General features: G+C 36.4%; 1 protein-coding gene across 2 annotated transcripts; it reads left to right on the top strand.

Moving 5' to 3' along the window:
- The first annotated feature begins 246 nt into the window (after window positions 1-246).
- On the top strand, window positions 247-23,775 carry LOC129270005 (heparan sulfate glucosamine 3-O-sulfotransferase 3A1-like). 2 transcript variants are annotated; one of them, XM_064105637.1, is made up of 4 exons: window positions 247-308; window positions 9,758-9,850; window positions 17,152-17,234; window positions 19,116-23,741. In XM_064105637.1, the coding sequence occupies exon 4, from the start codon at window positions 19,547-19,549 to the stop codon at window positions 20,693-20,695; it is 1,149 nt and encodes a 382-aa protein (XP_063961707.1). In that variant the 5' UTR covers window positions 247-308; window positions 9,758-9,850; window positions 17,152-17,234; window positions 19,116-19,546; the 3' UTR covers window positions 20,696-23,741. The 2 variants fall into 2 exon arrangements, with proteins under 2 accessions (XP_063961707.1, XP_063961706.1); XM_064105636.1 differs by lacking the exon at window positions 17,152-17,234 and having other exon boundaries at window positions 19,116-23,775.
- The last annotated feature ends 52 nt before the right edge of the window (window positions 23,776-23,827 follow it).

Genomic DNA, 23,827 nt, shown 5'->3' on the forward strand with positions numbered 1-23,827 from the left:
TGTGTTTATTCCCTCTTACTTTTGCTCGTTCTTTCTTTCTACCATGCACCCTTTCTCTCTCTCACTTTCTCTTTCTTTCTTTCTTTCTTCATTCCTTTCTTTCTTTCTATTGTTATTTTTTCTTTCTTTCCCCCCATTATATAATTCGTAATACCCTCAATGTTCCGTATTACAGTTAACTTAAACATTCATAGAATTTCCAATTTAAGAAATACTTTTTATTCGTTGTTTTCTCCTCTCCATAATAGGGAATAAAGATCATTCATAGAAGAAGACGCAAGAAGACAGAAATAATTTACACAAGATTGGTGAGTAAAATACACTGAACATACCATCTATTAATAAAAGAGTGGCTAATTCTGATTGTATTCCACAAAAAAATTCAACATAAATTTGGAAAAGTTGGAGAAAGAAACATAGCGCCAGTATAATGATTGACTGGTTTAAATCGTCTCTGAATTAGATTTGAGTAGTTATAGAATGATTTTTTTAATATTTTTCTTGTATGTGTTGCCATTATTGCTTTGGTAATATCTTTGAAGTTGAATTTCAGTCGTATCCCCCGGGTGCCGGGAGAGAAGATATCGTGAATGCAATTTCAAATAATCACTACTAATACCCCCATTCAAAATGAATAAACTTGTGTTTAGTCATAATTATGGTCGGGGTGGATAAATAGAGGGCGAGCAGTGAGGGAAGGTGGATGAGTTGAGGGGAAACATTATCTAGAAATGTAAGTACTTAAAGAGCAAAATAAATTAATTGAGTACATGACTTAATTTGAATTAATATCGAGATGAAATACAGAGAAGGGGAGGAAAAGCGAGTATGTACGTATGTGTAAGCTATGGGGAGGGGTGAAGGGGGGGGGGGCGGCAAATAGACGGATAGGGACCTATCATGGGCATGATGGGTGCAGTTGAAAAAAGAAAAAAATTGTAGGAGATTGGGGGACGGAGACAAAAGGTAAATGGAAAGAGGGAAATAAGCAGAATTTGGCATGATGAAAGACGATGCATGAGAGGACATGGAGGAGAGAGAAAGAGAATAGGAGGTGCATATGTATTGCAGACAAAAGTAAATTGCAATTCAGATGTACATCGAGATCTCAGACATCTTAAAATAGGGGGAGGATATTTGAAGAGAGGGGAGAATGAAAGTAGGAGGAAAAGAAATAAAGAAGAAAAAAGAAAGAGGGGGAGGGATAGGTAATTGCGAGAAGAAGCAATGTCATAAGAGATCTTCTACATCCTCCCATGTCAAGCATCGATTTTAAGAGCTGACATCAAACACTCTGGGGGTGATCGATCTCTCATTTAAACGTGATATCAATCGCTGTCACAAGAATACACCTCTTTCCTTTGTACATTCGCTTACCAAAGCCGACATAAAAATCACCTGCCTTTATAATACCAAGTGATACCTTCATCTAGAGGTTTCATATACACTCCTGCTATTAAAAACATGATAGTTATTCAGCACGGTTGTTATTCAACAGTTTAGCTGGATAAAAGTGCCTTCTAAATCATGTAAATCGTATGCTATTCTTCTACTGGATTACGCCTCGACATCTCCTTACTCTTCATGACTTGTATAGGGATTTGCCTAGCTCCTTTTTGGTTTGCTTTGAATCTAGTGCAGTACAGTATTGATTTGTATTCTGGTTTAAATCATACAATATGATATGACCACAAAAAAGCGCAATCCTTTGTAGATGTATATAATGATGAAGGATGCCAGGATGCAAGATTAGGTGACGTCTTTTTCAGAGCTGTCATAGTAAGTATATTACTAGCCCAATCTCGTTAATAGTCTTCCCTTTTCCTCCAGTTCCCCCTCTTTTTAATTCTGTTACGAATGTAAATTACATCAAATCAAATTAAATTGAATAAAGTATCAAGGGCGGTACCATGGGGGGGGGGGGGGGGTGCAGAAGAAATTAAAAGTGACGTGTTTTTCATCAATGAGAAAATAGAGGTGCATTATCATCAGCTCAATCAACAGTCTTCCTTCTTTTAATTTACCCCTCTTGTTTTTCACCTGTATTAAAAAAAATTAAAATCAGGCTAAACCATATGATATAAGATTAGACCAAATGATATACAGTGCATATCAAAAAAAATCCTGTAAAATTATATATTTGTAATATCCTGAAGATTTTTTCCACATTTTAACATTGGTACAGATCCATTTAAGCAAATGACGATATAACTGTCGAAAAATATTTCCGCTTGAGCAAGCACCACTTACTTAAAAAGTTAGTGGAAAATGATTTGCGCAGAACTTTGAAATAGTTATGCGAATAAAAGTAGACCTTAATCATGAAGAACACGTTTAATTTAGCTAGTAAATTGATTTGAAGACATCTTTTACCTTTTTTAACTTGTTTCCTTGCCCAAAACACTTTGAAGAGTGCATTGCGCCCCATCCCACTCCCCCACACACTGAGGCCATCGTGACGATATTTGCTTTACACTGAGCCATGATAATACATGAAATGGCGTAGGCTTGATTTTCATTTTGTTAATGATTCTTAAGCTTGGGAAAAGTGTGGAGAAACAAGTATTAAATGAAAAATGAAATGTAAACCCACTTTAAATGATAAAAACTTAGTGGAAAAAATGCTGGAGATGTCTGATATAAACTTTTGTTCAGATTCAGTTATGTCCTCAGATCCAGCTGGCATAAAAAGGGTAAATGTTGTGCAAAGTGTTGAAATTTCAATTTGAGTAGCAAAATTGTTACAAAATGCTTGAATCTATCCATTTTATTTCAATTAACTAAAAACTATGAGAAATATTACGTAGGGTAAGTTTGATTTCGCCCTTTCCCCTTGACACAGCGTGAAAATGAGCATTTCTGCGCAAACAGATTTCTGCGAGCTTTACATAAATGAACAGTGCTCACTCAAGTGTAACATTCTGTCAAAACTTTTACTTTCGTTGGATAGATGAGACCCAAACCCAAGATTATATGTGACAAAATTACCCACCTTTTTTTTTTTTTTTTTTTAATTCCCAGGGCTTTTTCAAAGTGTAAACTTTTTTTTGATACGCACTGTATAATCAAATCAAATGAGATCGAACCAAATGAGATGAGATCAAACAAAATAATCCCAGATTAAATCAAACGAGATCAGATTAAACCAAATGATATCAGATTAAACCAAATGAGATCAGATCAAACCAAATGAGATCAGATCAAACCAAATGAGATTAGATCAAACCAAATGATATCAGATTAAATCAAACGAGATCAGATCAAACCAAATGATATCAGATTAAACCAAACGAGATCAGATCAAACCAAATGATATCAGATTAAACCAAACGAGATCAGATCAAACCAAATGAGATCATATTAAAACAACTAAGATCAGATTAGAGGAAATCAGATCAGATCAAACCAAATGATACCAGATTAAACCAAATGAGATCAGATTAAAGCAAAAAAAGGTCAGATAAGAGCAAATGAGATCAAATCAATGAGATCAAACGAAACTAAATGATATCAGATCAAACTAAATAATCCCAGATTAAATCAAACGAGATCAGATTAAACCAAATGATATCAGATTAAACCAAATGAGATCAGATCAAACCAAATGAGATCAGATCAAACCAAATGAGATTAGATCAAACCAAATGATATCAGATTAAATCAAACGAGATCAGATCAAACCAAATGATATCAGATTAAACCAAACGAGATCAGATCAAACCAAATGATATCAGATTAAACCAAACGAGATCAGATCAAACCAAATGATATCAGATTAAACCAAACGAGATCAGATCAAACCAAATGAGATCATATTAAAACAACTAAGATCAGATTAGAGGAAATCAGATCAGATCAAACCAAATGATACCAGATTAAACCAAATGAGATCAGATTAAAGCAAAAAAAGGTCAGATAAGAGCAAATGAGATCAAATCAATGAGATCAAACGAAACTAAATGATATCAGATCAAACTAAATGTGATCGGATCAAACCAAACGATATAAGATTAAAGAAAAATAATTAGATCAAACTAAATGATATTGGATCAAACCAAATGAGATCTAACATGACTTACAAAATCATATAATTTAGATAACTTAAGATGAATAGAAACAGAGACAAATGAAATCATGAAAGACCACCGATACCAGATACCCGTTTCATAAAGACGATGATAACTTTTCTGTTTTGATAAGATGTATAGCAGCCAATCAATATCAAGATTCCTATGGTAGTTACCATAATAATATCATTAAGATAGTAATTATACTTGCTTATATAGCGCCAAACAATTACTTTATCATAAGTATCTTAAGCGCTCTACAGTAATGACAAAGTTACAACACTTGTAGGTCTTTATGAAACGGTTCCACGTCAATTCATTCAGATAGGATATTAGATGTTCATTTTCATGTGATTATGTTGTTCCTTTTTCGGAATGCATTCAGTGCATAAATGTATTTCAACTCTCGGTATTCCATTTTTAGAGATGTTTTGAAAAAAAAATGAAGCAAACGAGCTAATTTTCACTTGATTCTACGTTTTGTCACGTATATCCCATTCCCAAAGCACATTCGATTTATTGCAAAATAGGAGGAATCTTGAAAATGTGAATTTCATATTGATTTTTGACCATTTCCATCCTAACCTTCGCTGCTCGAGGACAAAAAAACCCCGGTAATTTCAGGAAATTTGATTCTTCGTATCGACAATTCCGTTTTAGCTTCCAAAGCTTATTGCAATCAAGTCAAGAAGAAAAAAGGCAAAGGATGTCCTTTTTAACGAAATGGCCATGACGTTCACAGTGTTAGAATTACGCCTGGTTGACGTCTAGAAGGAACTTCAAAGCATTACATATGTCGTAACGGATTTCATGATAAAAATACATCAGTCTTTTCTTTGGCTAATATTAATACCGCCTACACGAAGTGCTTTTACAAAGTTTGATGACGATGAGTACGCCTGTATATACATACTATTCTTCTTCGGAAACGATAGCGATGGGGCATTTATCTCAAATTGGAATTTCATCGGGCTAGACTACTTGTCTCAAAACGCTGTTTGCTTTTATTTGTTGGAGTATAGTTGTTTTGAATATCATGCTCGAAGCCCTCGAAGCGATCATCTTTATTTCATCATGGCGCGAGGAATATTTCAACAGGCGCAAAGAAGAGAGGAAGGCGAGAATTTTGATTAATTTTGCTTGCTCAAGTATTTCAGAGGGGTACTGAGATACGGCAATTATATTTTAAGTAATATAATAATCGTTCCTGGTTCTCATGAATTTATTAAGTCCCGGGAGTCATTCACTTAATTTCAGATGTTCATGGAACACGAAGTGCCCCTGATTGTATAAGAAACATTGGTTAACGAATATTTTAAATAGAATGAAACCTCTTATACCAGGTGTCACAGAAAAAAAAACACCGAAACGATGGGGTTTAGTTACCGTTTTATCAACGCCTTGTGATTTTGATGCTTCCTCAGTTCTGACTGGGGCTTTGTATTAAGTTCTCTTCGTTAGAACAGGCGATTGCCCCGAAAACACTTATTGTTAGCGAAGTTCGTTAAATCCACAATTACGCCTTTTATGGAGGGGGGGGGGGGGGACACCTGGTACAGTAGGAATATAAGATGCAACTTGAATTAAGTTTGCAAAAGTCTCTGATAAAAAAACAAACGTTTTTCATTTAACACGAAACTACTCAAGTTGATAGCTCCTTGATTTTTGTCATCCTCCGATATAATTTCAGAGTGTAGAGAAGAATATTTAGAATAAATTAAGAAAAAAAATATATAATTAAAAGAGAGAGAAGATAAATGCGTTTAACTTTGTATCATTATTAATTTTAATATTTAATTATTGTAAAATTTTACTTTAATATCAATGTTTTTATGTTAATATTTCCAATAACTGGCGCGATGGGGTTGTTACATTCCAAGCAAATTGGAAAATCGCACAAACTTGTTTTGATATTTCCCTCCCGAGCCAACAAGATTTATTGAAAAAATTAATGCATTTTGTGCAATGACTCGTCTCTCGATGCATTTTCGTTAAATCATGACAGTATTTTCAAGTATAAGATTCGTAACCTGTCACATGGGATGTGTTTTAAATTACATGCGAGTCATGAACAAATTCTGAATGGATTTCTCCCGAGGCGCTTTTATATCATATCGCGTTTTGCAAGTTTAAAAGATGTTTTTGAGGGTGCACGGGGGTTTTGATAAAGCTTGATATATGAATGTGGGCATGATGGTGAATGGTAAATGAGGAAGAGACGGGAGAGAAACAGAGAGAGAGAGAGAGAGAGCAAGCGAGTAAAATTATTGAAGAGAGCTAGGTAGAGAAATGGAAAAGTGACAAAGAGGTATAGAGGTGAATGTAAGTTATGGTTATTTTAGGGTAGGAAAGAGAGATCTAGAGTGAAAGGGAGAAGGAGAGGGAGAGGGGGAGAAAGGGGTAGGAGAGTGAGAGGGGTGTCATAAACGGATATTAGAGAAAGGATGCAGTCAGCGAAATGAAAGCAACCCCAGAAAAAAATATATTTACCAGCGAGAAAAGAGTAAACAATTCAAGGAAGACAGGGAGGGAAATACGATATCAACTACCCTCCCACATCGTCACGTCCAACCACCGTATATACCACAGTGAGCATCACCCGGTAAATAGGATCTCATCATAAATACATGAAAAGAAGGCCAACATTTCAGAGCGCTTCCTTCCCTGTCGGGTTGAGACGAAATTGGACGGTGTATTGGGCCGGGGAATTGTGATGAGCTTTTTGCATGCCTCAGCCCTCTCCCCATTTACACCTAGATGATCATTTCCATTTGGCGAGTCACCTGCCCAATGCATTATTGTCCGCATTGTATAATGGCGGTGGGTAGTGAAAAATGATTAAGACGGGGTGGAAAATAAAATAAAACAGGCATAAAATTACACCCTTGGGAGACGCCAAGTTATGGAGTTATTTCATATCTTCCGAAGATACTGTCCTTTTTTCGGGGGCGGTTGGCGGGGCATACCGGTAAAATCAGTAAATCGAGAGCATTTCTTAAACTAGAAACTAGACATTGATAGTATGAGATCAATGCGCATGGGATCAAGCTGGCAGACGTACATATTTTATGGAAAAGAAATGTTTACTGATTCTAACTTATGCAATTTATGGATGTTTCTTTCCTGGGAATACATAGTTACGGGGTATTGTTACCTGCCAGTTATAATCACACTACAATATTATATATGGTATACATTTTATCTGTTGTTATGCATAATGGACATCTGGCGGCTGGCTTTCACGATTTTTAAGAACAACCTTTAATGCAGGCATATACATGAAATTGTAATTATGTTAGTGAAACACGTCTATCGTCCATGATATAGGCATTCTGTTTCAGAACATTACATGTAACCTCTGTTCATAGCAGATATTTATCAAACTATATCATAACATGGATATATAAACAAGATAATCCCTTATAAAACCAAATGCTGTAAAAAGTCTTGGTAAAGTTCCAGTATGAAGTTGAATTGTAATGCACACGAAAAGTCGAAAATGATTTTTATAAATATCCCCATGCGACAGTGCTTGTCCTAACCAAGATTCAATTAATTATCTGAGAGAAAAGTGTTTCCCAATCGTTGATATTCAGACTAAACCAAGCTATTTTTAAGAATAAAAACTAACGAAATAAATGTCTCTGATGTCCACCGCAGAGTTTCCATATACAATTCCCCAATATCCAGAATAATAATCATTCTTCTTTTATATTCCCATGTCGATATAGTGGATGTCCTCATTGTTCTCTCTGTTCTGGATATGTAATTTCCTTTGACCCATAAAATACGATGGCAAATTTACCTCAAGATTTTTTTAAAAGACTACATTCTCATATCTGGTAGATAAGACTACCCTACGTTACACATTTATCTTGTTAATAATGGATTTCTTTAGATTGCTCTTACAAGATTCGGGTCTGGTGATGGAGAAACTTTTCCATATCATATCAAGTACCAAGTTGTATAATTATGTTTTTTTATTTTTGACAAAGAAATTAAAATTTACGTCCAATAAATACAAGCGTACAATAGCCTTTTAGCCTTATACTAAATCTTAATTTGTTCATAGTTTTAAGAACATTATTTTCTGATGTACAATGCACATGTCGTTTTGTTGGGAGCACATCTACTCCATGGTGTCAAATAGTGTTCATGTATCTTTTAAAGAATGTAACCTACGTACTTATCGATGAAAGGGTACATGTTTCTTTTATCGGTATATTTGTCAGTAGGATTTCTCCTTTTAACGTATAGACAGTCAGTTGAGGCATTTTGCTGGTTGGTGGGAAAGGGCAAACCACTCGAGGTGTCTTTGAGCTTCGTGCATAAGATCTTTAACCTTGCATCTTTTATCTCAAAGTATACCAAACTAGGAGTCGTTCAGACGGAATTAAAACTAAATTTGCATGAAAGAGATTTTAGACAGCGATCCAGCTTGAGAATCACGTCTGAGACTGATTACGAATGAGCGACATTTTTATTGTTTGAAATTGATTTTGACTTTATTTTACATATTTCACAAGTAAACATAAAAAACAGTGGTTAATAGTGATGAAGAAAATGATACTGGTGAAGAAAATCGTTTAGGGGAAAGTAATCATAAAACTAATACCCCCCATAACAATGAGAATATGCTGGCCGACAATATTACCTTATACAGGAGGAGGAGAAGGGGTGCCCCGATAAATCATAAAATCTTCTCTTCATTGTAAATTTTCACAAATTGCTACCCAATTTGTGCGTACCTAGTCCTTGTATTTCATTAAAATAAGCTAAAATCGCTCCAAATGATGAGCTCGGGCGATTCACTCTATCACAGACTTTCTTAACCATTTACGTTTTCTTGCCGTCCCCATCCCCTAAGAAAATACTCCTGCCCATATCTATGGTTGACAATAAGTGGATCAGGGTAGGACTCATTATTCTCAACACATCATGTTAAGAGCATCATTCATATAGCGTAACGTTTTCACTGGACACATCGCATTTACCCTTGTCTTCTAACGCGATGTTCACACGAACAATTAATCTTCATCCTTATTTGAAGGGGTATAAAATAAATCTCTCCAATCTTCAATTGTCTTCTGTTTTCCTAAACTGAAAGCCCGGTAACGAAACGTCGACGTTTTGTTATCAGAGAAACCAGCAATAATAAAGTTTGCTAAATGTGTTTTCCCTGATGCGCCAAATAGACCCCAAAAAAATGGCTAGTCTGAACGAAGATTAAAATAGAAGCATCACACGTTTACCTAGCAGGCATAAAGAGAGAAAAAAGGGTTTTTTCCAAGCCGATGCTTACCCGTATAGAAAAGAGGCAACGACAGTTTTTTCGCCGGGTTAAAATGAATATTTCAGCGCCCCTTTTGAAATCAATACGAAATTAGACTCGGCGTCCCTACCGAGAGAAAATTCTAGTTTCCATCATACAAAAACAGTAGGATAGATATCTCTAAAAAGTCAGCTTCATAAAAAAATTGGAATTATGAATAATGCAAATGAAAGAGGATTTTCGGATTGAATATTTCAAATACAAATTCGACGAAATTTATCGTGAATGGCAATGACCGTAAGGTGAATATAAGTATCTAAGGCCAAAGGATTTTTTGTTTGTGTCATGGACTAATAAAGCACATTTTCACTGATTTTCTAATAAAATATTCTCAAATATTTTGTATCGTTTAATGCAGATAAAAAATAAAGTGTTCTCGGGAATGGCCCAATAAACAGTCTCCATGGTCTCTTTTGATGCCACAGTCGTGATCAACTAATATTCAGGAAAGGTATTTACAAAAATATTTCTTGATTCATGGAATATTTCCATGCTTGATGATAGTCCTTTTTCATATAGCGCTTTTGGTGCCCCAAAACATCTGATGTACCATTTTTAATGTAAGGTCTTTAGAGTAATAAATGGGTAACATAGTATTCTATGTTAGTCATAAAACTCTCCTTATCCTTCTCACCTGTCTCTTAACTGTTTAAGCAAGCAAGGTTGCGTACAATCAATCAGCAAGAAGACTTACGACTTTTGGTCTCTCCGAGGGACAAAGCATTGATATCTTGCTGCTGTCGAAGAGTACTTTTTTGCATCGATTTTGATTCAAATCTGGGTCACAACACTGTAATATACAACATAATTGAGATCCATTTTGGAAAAAAAAAAGCCCTGTAAAATTATATTTCAATGCTTAAGTAAAAATGCCTTGATAAACATTTCTCCGCAGAACAGCAATAAACGGAGGCGCGATAGCTCAGTCGGTATAGAGCGGGGGTTTCGGATTCTGTTGACCCGGGTTCGATTCCCACTTGGTGCGCTAGTGCCCTTGGGTATGGCATTTTTCTTCATTACCAGGTCCCTTGGAAAGGACCTTAAGCCGTCAGTCCTCTGGTTGCTTGCTTACATACATTCATGCTTTCTTAGAAATCGGGCAAAAAATCACCTCCATTACCAGACGTCTCTATACAGTGCTATAGCGCAGTGATTAGGGGAGCATTCTGTTTTCTATAACACACCTGCTCACAGTGCTATGGGTTAATGAAGGAACAGCTCTGCAGGAGAAGCAGGGGAGTGGCCGTCCTCTTGGAGTTTTAAAATGATGGAAAAATGAGGAAAAGAAGAAATAAGGGAAGGCAAGGATGATTGAGAAAATACCCATATTTCTCATCATTATTATGAAAACACATATTAATGTCATCTTGACCCCCCCCCAAAAAAAAAAATCAACTTGGTACCGGCCCTGGTTTAATCCTTCACAATTTTCTCGAATGCGGTGCATTGTACGGCATGATGGAAACGAAGAAAGAGCGGGGGTGGAGGGATGGAACGAGAGATGAATACGGTAAACGTTAAAGATGGAGTAAGTCAGATATATTGATAGAGGAATGAAGGGGAAGAAGGAAGAGAGAGAGAGAGAGAGGGGGGAGAGAGGGGAGAGAGAGCGTGACCTCGACACTCTGAATAACATTACAAACTCAAATGACAACACATCACTGTCGATGGCGCAAAAAATCCATATAAAACAAATGAGGCGTTTCGACATGAGTTATATCGCCACAATGAAGACAGCGCATGCGTTACTAATGAGTCTCTTTTACTACTTTTCACAATATTCTACAATGTCTAAGGTGCCCCATTTATTAGACAACAACTAGACGTTTCATCAATAATTCAATTCCTTCACAAGGAGTCGATTTCCAGTTCACACTAATGTCTTTTTTCGACTCTTGCGTTTGTTTTCGGATGAAAATCTTGGCAATTTATGGTGTCATTCACGAGATCATTATTTTGTTTGAAAATAAATAATTCATGTTTCTGGAATAATCAAGAAAGTGTTCTTGTTTTGTACCGTGACTTCACCGGGACAAGGCAGTCGTAAAAGTGGCTATTATTAAAAAGGGGCTTTAGTATAGATAGAAAATTGTTCCCACGATATACTAACTCGTTCCAACGACTTATTGAATCGTTTGATTGGTTCCATTGGCTTATACGATGAGTTATAAATAATGGGAACGTGTTAATACATCTATGGAAAGCGTTAGCAACTCAAGAAAAATAGAAATATGTCATGCCACCACAGGGGCTCCGTAATCAAATAGCTAGACCTATATATATAGAAAAAATATGGATGAATATCACAATGTAGATATATATGTAGAAAGAAAGACATTTATGCAAAAACAAATCTACAAAATGTGTGGTTTGTGATAATGCATGAACTCCTGTTAGGGTTACAATAATTTGAATTTTGAAGAAAAAAAAACAACAACAGAGGCTAGATTTATAAAGTAAACGTGTGATTTTTTTACGAGCACAGAAAATGCATGATATAAATGGAAAATAAAAATGATCGTTGGATTTATATAGACCTTGATGAGTGACTAAATCTAGATCGTCATTAATATTTAGATATCTTATCTTTGCGTACGGCCATGCTTCCGCCATGAAGGTATACCTACACGCTAAAGTCTCAATTTAAATCCAGTATTTTACCATCGTTATAGCCAATGAAAGTTTTGCTTGTTTGGACTTTTTAATTATCGATTCTTCAACATCTTCGGTAGATAGTAAAATAAATCGCTCCAATTCTTTATCCATGCTTATTATTACTAAATACGTGTTGGATACGTAAAGCTATATCTGAAACAGTGGAATGTAAACTATGGTAAATGAATCTTTACATTTCACGTATGGTCAGCCAATAATTCTGGTGTTTTTCTAATATGCAATTCTTCAGCTATATCTTAAATAGTCGAATAACAAAATCATCTCTACACTTTATTAGAGCATGAAATGCACAATTCCTAGCTCCCTGGCACATGAAGCATTCTCTATATGAAGAATTACTTTTAATCATTTTAACATCCTACCGACATTGAAATAGATTAAAGTTTAATATCAGTTTAAGCAATACTTTAACATCTATATTGGATAGTCAAACGATCCAATCATTCAATTTACTTCATGCATATTTTATATACCTTTGTGTTAGCTATCTTACATGGGTATTAAATCTAGGCTTGGTCTGCATTCATCATTTTTACCAATTAAAAGATTAAGCGATTCTTCAACATTTTTAGTAGATAGTGTTTTTGATGAATCCTTTAATTCATTCTTTAATCCTAAATTTACCTTCGTTTGTTTGAACTTTTCTGGCAACCGAGTGTGTATTCTCAATAAACGTTTAACTGTTAAGTCATCGCAAGGTTTAACCATGTTAATACCTCGGTCACATTTACTCTACGGCGGCCATACGGCGAGTCGAAAACGGCCGTTTTAACATTTTTGTATTGCAGCTATACATAGGTGGTTTGAATAAAAATGAATAAAACTGCTGTTTTCGACTCGCCGTACGGCCGCCGTAGAGCAAATGTGACCGAGGTATAACTGTTAGTTTAGCTGTTATAAGCCATTAAAGTTTAACCGTTAAGTCATTGCAAATTTACAGTAAATAAAGTCTTTGGTCATGTTTATGTTGGTAAACGGTAAAATAATTCAAACATTCCTTTAAAATGCAATATATAGTGTAATATTTTCGGTTGTTAACTTCACTTAAGCCATGACTTAAATCTAAGATTCCCCTAAATATTAATTATCCGAGAATGATAAGGAGCATTCTGCCTATAACAATTCTGATAGCGGAAGGTTGTCTGAATTGCTATTTATGTTTCAATGAGCAAGTTAACATCTAATTTAGACAACCCTGAAAAGGGTTGTGGCATTTGTGTTGTGGCCACGTATTTATGTTTTTGTTTTATGGGATGGCCATGAACTTTGTCCTATATGATCGTCTCGTGAGACGAACCCCGGGGTTTGGGGTCGAAGCAAGAGACTTTAAGCTAGGACCATGAACCACAAAACCTAAATTATTCAGCGGTGTGAAGGAGTGTGCATGAACCCTCACCGCATTTACGTCCTCTGGAGTAAAAATGGCGCAAATAAGTCATGCTTTCGCGCACGACATCATTGCTCCTTGAATGAATAGGGAAGCATCACCTTAACATTCTAAATTGAACGTCAACCCTCATAGGATGGAGACAATGATAGAGAGAATGACATCGAGAAGGTAGAGGAGAGAGAGAGACCTGCAAGGGGGGGGGGGTCATGAGACAGAATGTCGACGAGGGTGAGAGAGGAAAGAAATTAGAATTTTATTTTTGCGAAATGAGCGGAAATGGAGAAGACAAAAAAAAAGAAGAGAGATAGAGAGACGGAGACAGGGAATTGGAGTGAGGAACTGATGTACTGGTGACTGATAGGTAATTCATACGACTTGTTAAATTCACATCCAGAATACGAGCTTCATTTTGCAAAGGGGCGAAATAAAGGGATATAAGGGTAAAGCTTTAGTGCACTTTTGAAGCCGTTTTAGATTCGACTCTGTTCATGCTCAAAGGAACACTCCAAAACTTCATGACTGCATCGGAATAGCAATGATTGCCAATGATTTTGATCCCCCACTCATTTAAAATTAATTCCATCATTATATGCATGTGTTTTATTATTATCATTATTGGCCATGAATGAACTTCATATATTTTTATTGTAACGATTGTGGACATATTAAAATTAAGCCTTTTTGTTGTTAATCATGGTATTTATTCTTATGTTAAAAAAAACCCATTAATTATAATATTCACAAGCCCCATTCATTAACGGTGATATATTCAGTGTTTACCTCTGTTACTCAACTCTCTGGCGTCCTGAAAATAAAATGTAGTTTCCCCCACCACCTCCACCTATTATTCTAGAAATCGATTGACCTAAAAGTGATAAGTGAAAACGAATATACAGAATATATATTTTGGGGGGTAATTTTGCGCCCCTTCGAGAATGGCGCCTCGGCAATATTCACATCCCCCTTGGCTTTCCGTATTCATGTTATCAGAAATGGCTATCAATTTCAGTAATTCGCCATCACACACGTTCAGACCTGTTAACTCGTTATACTCATTTTGCTATTTGATATTTCTTCCCACCGCCATGTTGCTATCTTCACCAACGTCCTTTGTCCGTTGTCTTCATTTTACAAGGAGAGGACTACGAGGTCATTTATTTTTCACCTGGTCGCTGTCTTTAAAAAAAACCTTGTCAGTAATGGAACGAGAAAGGTCAACACTTCTTGACACGAATGACACAGAGTAAGGGGGATGTTTTATGATCCTTATGATGAAAAGAGTGTACAGCGGGAATGCTCCTTTTACCCCGAGGTGGCATGCATATCCCTACGCGCACTTTCCTCGCATGCGACCGAAGGCATGCATTTCAATTATAGCGACAGAAGATACTCAGGGACAAGGCTTTTTACTCGCTATTTAGTCTCCTGTATAAAGGATTTTCGAGAGTAGGGATGAAGAAAGCGGGAAAAGGTTAGACTCGGTGCATCCCGAAGGCGCATCACCGATGCGTTCTATTTTGAGTTTCATCATTTCAATCCCAGTAGCAGGTATTAGGGTTATAGGCAAGAAACGACCCCGTGCGATAGGCAGCGACTGGCATGCACGCTGGGCGAGGAAGCCGTGCTATTCCCTTGATGAATCTAGATCATTGAAATAACTTCGGAATGATAACTGAGGAAAAGAAGAAAAAAAAAGGGGGGTATGCGCTTGTATCCACTATCTCTACCGATGCCCTCTTGGAAATTGAAAAGGAATTTCTTCGCTTGTCATGAGTCTTTCTTTACAAAGGAGATTTATGATAAGAATAAGTTTTTTGTATTGGACTTAATCACTATAAGTTCTTTAATGAACTTATTCATAGGCATACATAGTAGTATCAGTATACTATTAGAAGTAATTCGTAGTAATACAAAGAAAATTGCTCAGCAATATAAAGCGGCGTGGAAAACATAATTTTAAACATATCCCTTCTTTGAAATAGAGATAATGTTTTAATGTCGTTCGATCAGAAAACATGAATTAAACATGTTTCTGTTTTTCCTATACAAATAGTGTTTTTATGATATTTTGTTTGATCCGGAGACGTATTATGGATATTCTCCAGGGATATGATTGAAAGATTTAAGCTGAAAATAAAAATAGCATGTAGCATCAATAAGCTTGGATTTTCTTGTCACCAGTGATCATCCTCTTTCTAGATTGCTTATTTTTAGTCAACAATTTGTGTCTTCCCCAGTGTACAGGATTATGACACCAAAGCACAAACTGTGGTGTTCATACAGAGGAATAAACCAATCATTATATTACACCGATGTTATAGTGTCATGTTATCTCAACACCAGATTGGGTTTTTGTACCACCTTTAGCTTCTATTTCAACACTCTTTTGTGTTATTATGTTCAAACTCTAGGGTGTAATTGACAAAACACCGTAGGATGTGATCCTCTCAGGATACTAGCTGGTTTCATTACTAACACTCCAGTTTTGACACCGAAAATATAAGTCGGACCTTTCCAATTGCATTATGCATGTATCAGCGCATTTGTTTGCCTACTTGATCATGTTCATATCGACACTTTGTAGCATTCCTGTATTACATTGGTTGAAATAGATTAGTGTACAAGGTGTAATGATGCTATGAACCTTTACTACACCATGTTAGTATGCATGCAGTGATTCACGCGAAATTTTCTTCATTTGTTGTTTTTATTTTTTCCTTGATCATGAGCATAATAGAGGAGTGAACCGGTTGTTGAACCCGCTACTATGGCTACAAGACGCAGAGATGCGTTCCGTAATGCGTTCGCCGATCAGCAAGCCGTTGGCCATGTGACTTAGATGTCACCTGACATTGGCATTGATATCACCTGACATTGGCATTGATATGACATGACATGACCTTTGGCACCCCGCTGGCTTAATGCCTCATCAAACCAATTACCGACCGAATGCTGACGTGACGCTGATGATGAGATGGGAGTTCTTTGTCTGAACTTGTATTGAACTGCAGATCCGTTCATTTTTAAAGATTATGTCATGTCCAATCACCTGACATTGGGACCTTATTGAGAGAAGAACAAATTAAGAGAGATTAATTATCTTAACGTGATGATGTTTTTCCAGCACCATCTTTGATCATGAGTTATGAGGATGTGGGATTCGAGTTTTTAGAATGATGTTTGGTGGGTCCACGTGGCTATCTCCTTCAATACCATGAATAACGTGACTGGATAAATGAATTGTAGACTAATCATTATCGCGGGGTCTTTTTTCTAAGTATTTTTTTTTTCATAGAGACGCACCGTCTCTATTTGATGTCGAAGCATTTATTCTGTTAAAAAAAATCAAAATAGAAATTTCAGATAAATTTAAGAAAAATCTTACACTTAATAAAAAAAAACATAACATTTAGATTTCAAACATGTATACATCATAGAAAATGATATCTGGCATTAAAAGTTTAAGTGACATTTTAGTATGATTTTAGTGGGCGATTAATCACTTTGTTTGTCCGAACGTTCGTGTGTCAAAACTCGTTTGTTTTAAGTAAATGATTTCTATTCGCATATTGTATGCTGTTCCGCGATGCTTCATGTTGAATCTATTTTTGAAACCCATTTGATCTAATTTCAACCAGAAAGCCGACTGTCATTTATATTTTGTTTGATTATTCCTATTTTTCCAGTCTACCTTCTATACTCCTCAAATACGAGACTGAAGCACTGCAAAAACACCACAAGGCTTTACTTCCCTTCATTGTTCAGATCAGTAAGTCACAATCTTTCTTGAAATGAGAAAATAAGTCTCTTTATCCACTCCCTGAGGAGCATCCAACAAACGTTCCAAGACTCGGTTGCTAGGTATACTGTATAGGCTTCGCATCCAACCGGGTAACCATGACAAACTGTGGATTGACGCCTTGCCAAAGGACGCTAGGTCGCGATGGGATTCGAACCCACGACACTCTGATTACAAGGCGAGAGTCAGAACCGCTACACCACGATGGTTCTCTTTTGTATCAATTATCCTTTTGAAATTACATCGACATGTTTTGCATCCATTAGACATTAAGTTGATATTTAAGATGTTCGAAGGCCGATGGGTGAGCATTTGAAGGGCCTTGTTTTGACTGTGAAATACGAAGGGCCATTGGGTATGCATGTAATACAATAAGCCAAAGTAACGAGTGGGCTAGTCTTGTGACTCGCATATAATTTCATTTCTGACATCAGTCATGTTTGCATAATGGCGTCACCGGGGATATTATGTATCTGATGGAAGAGGCTGATAGATAATTTGTTTAACTGATGAAACATTCAATTATATATGATACAAATGTGACTAGCTATGTGTAATTTCATTCGGCAAGACAGAGAAAGAGATGGAGAGAAAGCAATGGAGAGATAGAAACAGAGAGAGACACAGAGAATGGTACAGAGACGATGATATAGAGGGGGAGAGAAGGTGAGGGGTGCAGTTCATATGTCATTCGATAGCACCCCTAGACAAAATAATAATGATAATGAAAATACTTTCAAAATAGAAAAGGAAAGCAATTAATGAATGTGAAACTCATGAATTAATAAAATAATAAATGGGTAGATAAATGAAACCCAAAGTAACTGTTTCTCTTATAATGTCATATTTCCCATGTCATTAAGGGGATAAAACGTTTTGAACAGGAGAGATCGAATCCAACTCACAAGCCACACAGTGAATGAAATGTCGGTTTTAAGTCAATCAACATTGCGTTCTCAATGTGAACTGCACCCTTCACCAACTGATCATGCTGATGAAGTTGAGAAGCAGAAAGGCGTAACAATTTTAAAGGTTTTCATAGGAGTTTGCGACCTTCTGATAACAATCAGACAATTTCTTGTTTGAATTAACTTCCAACATCCAGAAATAGTCCTCTCACCGCCTTTTTGAGACATGATCTTATTTGTAATTAGATGAGGGAATAAGAAACGGAGTTCGCACCCTCTCTACTTTACTTCATTTTGTTTCCCCTCCGATCTATCGGTCACATATCGAATTATATGGAGCGTGAGTGCATGTGTGAAAAAGCATATTGCACTTATGTCAGTTGACTCTTTGGCGTCAATACGACCGTTCCCCCGATGTAGCGCTTCTGATAAGGTCTTGTTCAGTTGTTGATACTGGGCATTGTAGTGGTGTCTTAACATGAGTAGGATGCATGTCAGTCCGCTGAGGTCACTGATATAAGGGATAGAGCATGATCTCACGATATCACCAGGGGATTATACCCAGTTGGCTTGCAACACCAATTAATGTTATCATGGTTTTGAAATTTACATTTTCGTGCAACGGAAAAGTGAAATGAGCTTCTTTTTTTTAGAATTACACAGCCATTTTGAAAATGTGTTAAGTGGGACCAAAATTCCACAATATTCTGCCAAGCAGTGGGCCTATTACATCTAGTCTCTTTCCGATTATAAGCATTAAAGAAGATTATTATATTGCCACTAACACCGATGGAATAAGCCAGATGTTATCTTCGTATATTTTAAGTTAAAACAAAATAATAATGGATAATCATAAATATATTTTTCCCTTTCTGTTTAAACAGTGAAGTCCATCCATTAACAGTAACAGAATCATATTTTTTTTCTCTCTTCCCATGCATAGGTTAAGGTCTGGGAGCTGAGAAGATTCATCGGATGACCGCAAGCGATCGATGCCGTTACCGCAGTTCTTCTGATAGAGGATGTCACGATGGTAACCCGTGGGCTAGGATCGTGCTCTTAAAATTGAAGATCGGATTAAAACGTCCCAGTATGCTCTGAAGTGGATTAGTTTGATGACTGGAAATAAATCCTTTGGAATTAAACCATCGATCGTTCCCCATTTTGAGGGACTCTTAATGAATGAGTGAGGAGGATGGTGGAATCCTGCTGCTCATTAAAAGGTTATCTCGATAACGTGAACTTGCCTTACAACAGCTGTTTGTATTTTTTTAATAATATTGCTGAAATTATAGAAATTGTGTGCTGATCCATTGGTGTTTATGATGCCTCTTCCATTCTATAACATTGAATTTGAGTAGAAGGTGTAGCAAAATGAACCTTGTGGAACCTCAAGAGAGGCCAGAAGACCACGTCATGAAACTAGGGGTCCCTACCAAATTTCACCGGAAAGTCGGGATGACCAATCGGTTCGCTATCGGTCTCGCAGTAGTAACACTCACTTGCTCACTTTCGTTCATAGCACTGAGTCATCCTGAAGCAGTTTCGACAAGACAACAGAATCAGTCCGTTCGGGAGATAATTCCTGATGATTACGTCAGCACCTGTCACAGGCGCCATGAGGATGGGTCCCGTGCGTTGCTTCCAGAGAAGTACTTGACGATAAACGACTGCAAGAAACGCCTACCGGATGTCGTTGTCCTGGGCACCAAGAAATGTGGCACCGGAGCTTTACGCGTCTTTCTAGATACCCATCCAAGCGTTGTCTTTTCTAAGAAAGCTGAGGCGAAATTCTTCACGCAAAACTACAAGAAAGGACTTGATTGGTATGTACAGATCATGAGACCTACAGCAAATGGTCAAGTTGGCATGGAAAAGTCTCCAGGGTATTTCTTTTCAAGCGAAGCAGCCAGACGTATTAAATCAGACTTACCAGAAAGCACCAAGTTCATTGTAATTCTCTGCAATCCAGTAAGGAGAACAATATCTGAGTTCACTTTCGAGCAGCTCAATAAAATTAAAGACAAGTTTCAGGTGGACACTGATGAAGCCAAAGTGATCGCCAAAAGGACTTTCAATTCTAGTAAATTTGAGAAATATATCACGACATCTTCCGGTCGTATTAGGACAAACGTAGATATCATCACTCACAGTATGTACGATAAATATATTCTATCGTGGCTCAAGCTCTTCTCACGCTCACGATTCCTTTTCGTCGATGGCGACAACTTCACCCACAACCCCGTCACTGTTCTCAACGAAATAGAGCAATTTATTGACGTTCCGCGTTACTTTAACAGCAGCAGATTCTACTTCGATAAAGAAAAGGGTTTCTTTTGTCTTTCAGAACCTTTCAAGCAGTGTCTACGGTCAACCAAGGGCTTGGAACACCCACCCGTTGATAGGACAGTATTGAGGAAACTCAGAGAACTCTTTAAAGCGCATGACTTTGCTACGAGTATTCTAACATTAAAGAATTTCACATGGATGAAGAATGATTACGGTACCAAGGTACAACCTTGAGGTCCCACTCCAAGAACATACGTATGCACTAATTAATGATGTATGATTTTATTGCATGGTACAAGACTAATGATGAAAAGGATTGCAATACAATTATATCGCGAATACTTTGGTGAACTTACCCCAACGGCAATCCTAATATTTTGTTGAGTGGACTTGTTGACGAGTAGTACCAATATTAGCATTACTACAGATATCATGAATATCACGGCAATGCCAAAATCAAAGATTATTGTCCCATATAATATGCCTTTGATGCGCCATGAGGCTGATATTTTATTTGTCTTTGTGATTACAATAATCACATTCAGTATTCTAATGAAGCATTGAAAATATTTTTTTTTTATTATTGACCTTCCAAATCACCCGTTTTGTCTGTTTCGTTGTAGGCCTATTCCAATCACGTTTTACATGTTTTAGATCACGTTACGTTGAAAGATGCACTGTATGATCCTTATTTTGCTGACAAGCTTGATTTTTTTAATCTATGTTGTATAAAAGAGGCTTTTCCAATGATGGATTTATACCTTGCCTTGGACGCTTTGTAATAAAGGTCTTGCTGATAGGTCGTCTCTTTCAAAAGAAAGAAAATAATTCATTATAGTGAACAGGTTGTATTATAATTAAGAGTAAAATTGTACTGTACTATATTTTATTTCCTGTTAGCCATTGAACAGTGTTGAAATTTTACTTTTGAATTCGTTTAAAGAAATGAAAAAGAAATCGACTTTGCCACATGCTGACGAATTATCTTTATGATCATGATGATTATGTTTTGTATAAACATGGGAAGATGTCATTCTCAATCATTATTGTTGTATGCAATAATCGAATAGATGTTTATTATAGATATGGGAGAGATTCAATTATAAATGAGATTATAGAAATTCAGAGTTGCTTGGATGAATTTATATGAAGAAAATGTTCCGATTGCAATAAGTTTAACACAAAGTAACACTAACCACAATACTACGACATTTGACATAGTTGTATATAGTCTCACGATAGGAGATATGTGAAGTAGGATATATTATTATGCTCTTTGAATTTAGCGTTGACCCTGTTGAGTATATCTTTCTACGAAGGGAGGAACTATAGGGGAAAACAAGTGGGAGAGTAAACATGGTGAAAAGGTAGAAGAGGGGAAGGATATGCTGAAGAAGCAGAAGAAGAAGAAGACGAAGAAAAATAAGTACACGAAGAGGAGGAAGAAGAAAATGAACAAGGGAGAGAAATAGAGAGAGAGATGGAGAGGGGGGGGGGGTTTTATAAGAATAAAATCTTTGACACCAAATCATCGCTCATGAAATGTGAGAGGTATTTGGAAAAACAATATTTGTTCCTTTGTACTTTGTGTTCAGGTGCTGGGGTCTTCTTGTTGTTCATAAACAATATTTATCGATGGCCTTAATATCATTTCTTTCAGTATGGCTGGACTATCAGTCCTATGAGCACAATAATGGAAATGCTTTCATAAATCATCTATAAAAATATTGAAATGCGAATAACCCGTGGTTTTCATAAAGGTTGCTCCAGCTTCGGCTTCCAAATAGCTAGCGATTGAAATCTAATTTTGATTGCATTAGGGTGCCTCGGGCGACATTTAGAAGTAATATAGGGAAGATCTTGCATTATTGATTAAGTGGCAAAGGGACAGGGTATAATATTTGTTTTCATGTAAGCTGCAATAAAGGATGTCAATGATATGGAAGAGGAGTGGTTCTTTTTTCAAGGCATATGGTGTCTTTGTGGTTTGAAATAGGTGGCAAAATTGAATGAGAATTGTTGTCATCTGTCATGTCTTTTGAGCAATAATCATAATTATTGCAGGTGCGCCAAGTTTTGTTTAGCAGTATTTCTGTTCTTTCTTTTCAAGGGGGTGGACAGTGAAATAGGCCAATTATCTGACTCTCTGAACTATCTGATACCTGAGCAATATTTCATGATGGTTATTGCCTACCAGAACAGTCAATTTGACCATTCGATATGTTCGACCCAACCGGAGGTGACGTGAAACGAACCGAGTTTTGCCGAAGTGGGATCGTTTTGTTCGGTCTTTTCGTCATTCTGGGTCCAAAAATTGTGGTGCTGGTAGACAATTTTCAAAATCTGTAGAATAGTCTGTACCGCTTCGATAATAATGATATTCATGTGTTATATATGCACCCAAACGGGATATCAAGTTCATTTTTTTAAAATATATAATTAACTTTTTTCAGGGAGGGGTGTTAGAAAGTATTCCCCCTGGTAGATCTGCATGTGTCCGCCCCTGATTATAGTAGTATGAATGACGTCATGAATAATATACAAACGAAAGTGCCGAGATGATCCACGACTATTCGTTTGTTTACGAAGATATGAAATCTTAAAGCTATATAAAAGAGCATAATTGACGGCTAAGTTAATCTAGTAGATCACTATTTTGTGACATGTGAGATTATATTTGAAAATGTAGTGTTTTGCTTGTTGAATTTCGCTCCAATTATATTCAATTCATATCAATTTATAGTCATTCTATGTAGTTGATCGTTGCTAGTCCATATATTCGGGGTGGGGGAGGTCAAATATCAGTAGGAAGTATGCGAAAATACAAATAAATCGGAAGAATTGCAAAGATTTCAGTATTTGTTGAGACTTATTGATGATTGCTAAAATTTAGATATCATTTTTAAGGCCAGGCTTGACCTGGTATAAGATTAATGTTGAGTGCTTGACGTAAATCTATTGAAAATATTCTTTTCTTCATTTTCATATCATGAAAGATGTCATAGTTTGTCAATCATGAATATGATTTATCTATTAAATTCAAGTTACTATGTAACTGAAATGTTCGGATTGAGATTGTTATATTTATTATAACAAGGCTAGGAGGGGACAATCAATAATATATTCATAAAATAAAGAAATTATTATGGAATAAAAAAATTATCATCTGTCTAATGTCTTGTTAATATGTCAAATTGTATATTTATTTCAAGAGTGATGTATGTATATATTTGTTCCGTCTCTTTTCACAAACGTCATGAGGAATTAAAAAAAAATGAAACTATTAAAATGATATGGGTTTCCATGTGCTCTTTAATCTTGTTTTGTCTTTCTTTTTAATCTGATCTTATGGAGAATTACTGCAGC

The sequence above is a fragment of the Lytechinus pictus genome, chromosome 10, assembly GCF_037042905.1.
Source record: "Lytechinus pictus isolate F3 Inbred chromosome 10, Lp3.0, whole genome shotgun sequence".
NCBI lineage: Eukaryota > Metazoa > Echinodermata > Echinoidea > Temnopleuroida > Toxopneustidae > Lytechinus > Lytechinus pictus.